This window comes from Macrosteles quadrilineatus, unplaced genomic scaffold (genome assembly GCF_028750875.1).
Source record: "Macrosteles quadrilineatus isolate MER2022 unplaced genomic scaffold, UCM_ALF_1.0 Scaffold_5__1_contigs__length_97177068, whole genome shotgun sequence".
NCBI lineage: Eukaryota > Metazoa > Arthropoda > Insecta > Hemiptera > Cicadellidae > Macrosteles > Macrosteles quadrilineatus.
The window spans coordinates 82,724,503-82,731,593 of record NW_026542598.1 but is presented as its reverse complement, the minus strand read 5'-3'; the positions used below and the strand labels follow the sequence as shown (position 1 = coordinate 82,731,593).

The window sequence follows — 7,091 nt, the reverse complement described above, 5'->3', positions numbered from 1 at the left end:
TTTATTGTGTACATAATAAAACATTTTTTGTTCAAAAACTTAGTTTGAGCATTACTTTAAGTCCTCTCTTGTAGTTTTTTTTTTTTTTTTTCCTAGGACGCTAGGCACGAGCCTGGGATTGTTTTCCACATTACTTCAGGCTAGACCTGGGGGTTGCGGCATTATCACGTGGATAAAATCCATTGGTGACTTGGCGGGGATCAAACCCGGGACCTCAGGGACTGAAGTCCCGTGCTCTAACCACTACGCCAGCTCGCTCCCATCTCTTGTAGCAGTAATAAATACTTTAATAAATAATAATATATAACGCCATTGACTATTAACGCCAAATAAGAATAGGGGACCCCATGCGACTACTTACGTTACATAAATAGGCGCCACCACTGGAATGTTAAATTATAATCATGCAATTTTGAATTAGTTGTGTGAATATCTAGTTGTTTTATTCCCAAAAAAGGGTATAAATAAATCGTCAACCTCCTAAAATCATCATTAAGTTTTTGAACCCTAAAGTTTTCTAAATAAGTTGCACTGTTAAGCTATAGGCCCTACCTGTTTAGGATAGAACTACAAAAGTTGGTGTGGTCAAGTGTGTTGCGAAGTATAAGAAATGACATAGTTTCCTTTAACACAAGGCCGCACACTAGCCAGCCTATTATAGTCCTTGCCACCCTAAGTTGAGGCAGCCCAAGGCCGTACGGCGCATATCTAGTGCGGCCTTTGGCTGCCTCAACTTAGGGTGGCGAGGACTATAGTATTAACTTGGTAATAATCAAACATGCAAACATAAACATTGCACACTCCATTATGAATTGTACAACAGCGGTTTATGGGTCATAACAGTTGCTATAGCTCACAATAAGTTGCTTGCTCAGTTTGACTTGCTAAAATCAATCATATATTTGACAGAAATTGGTAATTCAGATCAGCACAATCTCTCAGTGGCTGACATCAACTAAGACTATTTTGATTAAGACTGAAGACAACTTTAAAATGGGGATGGAATGTCTGGTTGTATCAATAGTCAATGGTAATATTGAAAGAAAACATGTTAAAAACAACTGTTTTATCTATATCCAAGCCTTAGGTTTAATTTGGTACTAAACCGCTTTTTACAGTTGAGAAATGGTATTGGCATGTAACACACAACTCTCTGAACAGTTGAGGTCTTGAAACAGTTCCAAGTGCAATAACCATTAATTCTAAGCAGCTCTTGCTGTTTTGTCGTGCTGTTACCATCTTAACTAGTTTGAACATCTAATATGGCAAAAGTATTGGTTCTGTAAAAAATTTTGAGTTTGAGTTTTGGGTGGAAAAATATTTAATGTCTATCTTTGCCATAAACGTGGCCAGAGGTACGGAACGAAACCCTGTAAACAGGGTGTTCAGAAAAGTCCTCCCTTGGGAAATGTTTAAAATGTAGGTACAAAATGATGATTTTGTCCATTTGATAGACGCCCATGAAATGTACGTTTTGAAAAATTGTTTTGAGAGTGTGGATGTGTAAAGAGCCACAAAATAAGGTGGCAATCCACATAATTTTATTGTGGTCTGATTTTGATGGAATTTGATATTCAGGTACTAAATCCGTGGTATCTCATTTTTTATTAGTTTTTTTTAAATTTTATTCTCAATTATTAATTAATGGAAATATCCAATATTTGTGTGATTACATGTTTATTTAGAGCAGTTATAAATTTATAAAAATCGTAATTCACCTTCACCAGTTCACTTTAAGTACACAATTCTTTTGCATTTAAGAAAAAATTTCAGAATTTTACAACTTTAAATATATATTTTTGGTGGGTTTTATTGAAACGCGGTGAATTAAAAAAATTATTCACCAGAGGCAGGTGAAGAAGCATGAAAATGACTTATATGGAAACAAAAATCGTCTTCAGGAAGTATGTCGTGTGTACTGGGATAGAAATTGCCAGTCTATGTTATTATTACCTTGATAGAACATAGACCGTTCCTACGTTACAATTGTTGCCAGATATAGTCAGGACCATTACAATTTGTCCATTCTAACTAAATATTGCAGTTTTATTATAGGAACCGAGTGACTGAGTCTAGAATATGGAGTGATATGCTTTGTGTAGGTAGCTTTTTTACGAAGAGTGCTTTTTACAGACAAATACCAATTTATTTAGACATTACTATTTACTATTTACTATTTCACTATTTACCAAGAACAGCTGATGGGCTATTTCAACATCTCTGGAGCGTAGGTTTGACACAATTGATATCCACAGTAAACTTCTATCTTTTCTTTATTTTCAAACGGTTAAGCGTATATTACATTACTATTACATAACGGTCTAAATATTTTACAAAAAATGTTATCGCCGATCCATCAACTTTCTGCTCCCATTACGTCTGAAACAAAAAGATCAGAGCATTAAAAAATATTGTATTTGAGTTTACTAAGTGATTTTCCTTCCAGTGCTAAGTTGAATAGTATGGGAGATATGCCATCTCCTTGTCTTACAACATTTTCCGATTGTCACGTTCCAAGACGCTGACATTTCCAAACGATCTTTGGTACATTTCTTAATGAGACACTCGGCACTCAAAGTACGACAATGGTGGGCCCTGAGCAAAGGGTTGGGGAGCGAGCTGGCGTAGTGGTTAGAGCACCCTTGGGACGTCAGTCCCTGAGGTCCCGGGTTCAATTCCCGCCAAGTCAACAATGGATTTTATCTAAGTGATAATGCCGCAACCCCTAGCCTGAAGTAATGGGAAAACAATCCCAGGCTCGTGCCTAGCGTCCTAGGACAAAAAAAAGAGTAAAGGGTTGACAACATTTCATACCAGGAGTGTATTATAAGCTGAATGTGGGTGCAAGATGAGTGAAACATTGCGTAAGATGACCATTGACCAATGGTGATTTTGTACTAAGATTATCAATTTCTTCAGCCAGGACCATTTATTAATTAACAATTATTGTACGGAAGTTTTCAACTAACCTTATTTTTTTTTTTTTTTTATTTTATTTCCAAAAAATAAAAATTTACAAAACACATACAATTCTAAGCCACAAAAGCCAATAGGCCTATATGGCTTGTCTGCAGCAAAAAAAATATATATACCTATTTTAAAATGCTTACCTTTCTTAACGTTTCATTGATTTCTTGTTCACAATTTCTGTAAGCCAATCCTAGTCCAACGCCTCCCCCAAAGATAATAGGCCAACGTTTAACTAGAAATCAACAATATTTTTTAATTATATGTTGTATTTGGAATATTATAATTAAGGATCTAGCCATATTTAATTCTTTAGGCTACCATAAAAAATGTTTTTTTAGTAAATTTCCTCAATATGGTTATGGCACTGTATCATTTTCATACACAAATAACAAAATTGTTAGCTATAGGTTAAATCATAAGGTTAAATAAATAGGTACTCTCAGTAATAATGGCAGACTATTTGTTTATAATTTGCTCAATCACTATCTTTTTTGCTGCTAATATTTTCTTTATTTAGACTTGTTTAAAACATAACATCCATGGTCGTATTGAATCAAAATGATAAAAACTAACAATTCGATATAAGTTAGGCTAACTTGATACAACTCAAAAAAGGTGCACTGGACAAGTAGGTAAGTTCAGAACTTTGGCTGGTTTGGGCTATAAAAAGGGGTTGCCCATTAATGAGGTGGTAGTGATCTGTGGGGAAACAAATAAATGGCGGACGAAAAGGTTGTTGCTTGAATAATACAGTGTGACCAACAGAGGGTTGAATGATACAGTGTGACTAGCAGAGGGTTGAATGATACAGTGTGACCAGCAGAGGGTTGAATGATACAGTGTGACTAGCAGAGGGTTGAATGATACAGCGTGACCAGCAGAGGGTTGAATGATACAGTGTGACCAACAGAGGGTTGAATGATACAGTGTGACCAACAGAGGGTTGAATGATACAGTGTGACCAACAGAGGGTTGAATGATACAGTGTGACCAAAAGAGGGTTGAATGATACAGTGTGACCAACAGAGGGTTGAATGATACAGTGTGACCAACAGAGGGTTGAATGATACAGTGTGACCAACAGAGGGTTGAATGATACAGTGTGACCAGCAGAGGGTTGAATGATACAGTGTGACCAACAGAGGGTTGAATGATACAGTGTGACCAGCAGAGGGTTGAATGATACAGTGTGACCAACAGAGGGTTGAATGATACAGTGTGACCAACAGAGGGTTGAATGATACAGTGTGACCAACAGAGGGTTGAATGATACAGTGTGACCAACAGAGGGTTGAATGATACAGTGTGACCAGCAGAGGGTTGAATGATACAGTGTGACCAACAGAGGGTTGAATGATACAGTGTGACCAGCAGAGGGTTGAATGATACAGTGTGACCAGCAGAGGGTTGAATGATACAGTGTGACCAGCAGAGGGTTGAATGATACAGTGTGACCAGCAGAGGGTTGAATGATACAGTGTGACCAACAGAGGGTTGAATGATACAGTGTGACCAACAGAGGGTTGAATGATACAGTGTGACCAGCAGAGGGTTGAATGATACAGTGTGACCAGTAGAGGGTTGAATGATACAGTGTGACCAACAGAGGGTTGAATGATACAGTGTGACCAACAGAGGGTTGAATGATACAGTATGACCAGCAGAGGGTTGAATGATACAGAGTGACCAACAGAGGGTTGAATGATACAGTGTGACCAACAGAGGGTTGAATGATACAGTGTGACCAGCAGAGGGTTGAATGATACAGTGTGACCAGCAGAGGGTTGAATGATACAGTGTGACCAACAGAGGGTTGAATATTGAGAGACCTAGTTTAATTTTATTAACCATCAATAAAACTGCTAACAGGCCATTATGTACTCAATTTGATGTTTAATTAGCCTATGAAATACCAATACAAATATAACAAGATTATAGCTCAATTCTATGTTAACATTGGAAATATAAATATTTTGGATACGATAACTTGTAAGTTACCGGTACCGTATCGAACCAAATAAAAACCAATATAATTGATATTTAATCTGATAATATAATACCAGGTTCTCTGCGGAACTGTACCCAAGGCAAAAAACAAATGTTACAAAATACCCAACAGTTATTTAACACCTAGATTGAACACTGATCTTATTAAAGCATGTGGGGAACGCAGGTGAGGGTTTATGCGGATTCGTGCTGCATTAAGGGTTTTGAAGTTAGGTTGGATAAGGAATATAAAGTGTAGGTTATAGTTTATAAGGTTGTTTGTTTATGTTACAACCGTAGACCTAAGTGTTTTTTTCATGTCTATTGGAATTGTTGGTTAAAATTTTTAATTAGGCTATTTCTGAATTACCTTTGAATAGGAGAACTGAAGCCAAAAGTCCTAGTCCGATACCACCAGCTGTAACATAATCAAAATTAAATTAAACTTAACTTAGGCTACTTCATAATAACTTATATTAAATAGGCCTAGGCCTACGGTACTTAAACTACCCCTTTGTAAGAAACACAATCTTCTCTTCTTAAAACCTACTAGGCCTGAATTAATCAGATCCAGATGATAGTTGCAAACAGTTGGAGCAACTCACTGTATTACATATATTTCCCATTTTGCTTTAATGTTATTTTATGAAATAATAATTAACACATTCGCTGCTACGGACGTTCTGGAACGTCAGCCGGGCCACGGCACCAGGAGATAGGAACGTTCCAAAATCACTGTTCATTGTTGTTTAACATTTCCATGGATCAGCCAGCTCGTCACGAGCGTCCTATGCATTTCTTTGCAGCTTGTGGGGATATACTTTTCTGACAATGAAAAATATGGTTTCCCAAAATCACTTCCAGGATCGTTTTGAACAGGGCTTTGTCCCACCTCTATCCTACTAGATAGCGACACTACATTACCTTTCAACTGCAACCTGGGTACTTAGTGCTGCTATCTACCAGAATAACTTAGTACTATGTCCAAAACCAGTTTTGTTGCAGAACATTGCCATCCAGTAAAGCTACTGTTGTTTTTACTGTAATTCAGTGTAGCCTAAAAGCGGTACGCAGCGGCGAGCGCTAGTTTAGCTCCTGGCGCCACCCCGGCATCTAACGCTCAGCAGCGAACGTGTTAATTGTATGTTGGGTTGTAAAAAGTTTTGGGAGGCTTAACTTAGGTGAAATTTATGTTAGGCTAGGGTACTAGCCTGTAAATAGGCCTCATTATCAACACAACCAAAATAGGCTAGGCTAGGTAGGCCTACATGAAAGCACTTTTGAAATCGTTATTTTTGTTGTTTTTTTTAAACCTACTAATTCAATTGTACAGAATTGTAACAATTTCAGTAGTCCAAAAAATTAACATAGGTAAATATAGACCTAACTTAAACTTACTAGTCTTGAGAATTCCATCAGTAACACATCTATCCCACTTCTTGCCAAGTTCATCTTCAGAATGAATACGTCCAGACATTTTGACCGGTTTTCAAAGGTTTTTTAGTTTTAATAAATGCAATTTTACACGAATAATTGAAACTCTCTAGGTAAGATGTGTGGGTAAGAACTAAAAATCTAAATCGGAATTTTCAATAATTTCATCAAGGCAAAAGGAAAGAGAAGGTTCCTAAAACATCGTCTGTCAACTTTTTTCTATACATCTTCAGTAACCGTTAGTAGACATGATTTAATGCTATGGAGCTTAAATGTTCACTTCTAAATTAACAATTAATTATTTTGGAATTAATTAATGCGTTATATTATTATATTATTAACCACATATAACGCTATGTAAAAAGCTAAATTCATAGACTAACTAACATAAACAGGATGTCTGACACCAAACAACCCTACTTGCGACGAATTCTACCAGGCTGCGGGCTGCGGCCTGTAGTTAAAGGTGGCCGTGCTAGTACTTCAGTATCCCAGGTCTCAGATTTTAATCTATGGTCGGTCAACCTTGCTTCTTCTTCTATGGTTTGATGTTAGACTCAGACAGAGCTTACAGAAAAATACATAAAAAAAAACAAAAAAGACAAACAACTGAACTTGAACTGACAACTAACTACTGGAGTGGAGGTTGAGGTTAGGTTATGTTAGGATTTCAGAGCTGAGCTGATGTATTAACACAATTT

At 36.9% G+C, this 7,091-nt stretch overlaps 1 protein-coding gene across 1 annotated transcript; it reads right to left on the bottom strand.

Annotated features, from left to right (window-relative positions):
- Positions 1-2,255: 2,255 nt before the first annotated feature.
- LOC128994025 (MICOS complex subunit Mic10-like) lies at positions 2,256-6,594 on the bottom strand. The gene is made up of 4 exons (XM_054418227.1): positions 6,355-6,594; positions 5,327-5,374; positions 3,111-3,202; positions 2,256-2,379 (listed from the first exon to the last, which is right to left on the bottom strand). The coding sequence occupies exons 1-4, from the start codon at positions 6,431-6,433 to the stop codon at positions 2,374-2,376; spliced, it is 225 nt and encodes a 74-aa protein (XP_054274202.1). The 5' UTR covers positions 6,434-6,594; the 3' UTR covers positions 2,256-2,373.
- Positions 6,595-7,091: the final 497 nt, after the last annotated feature.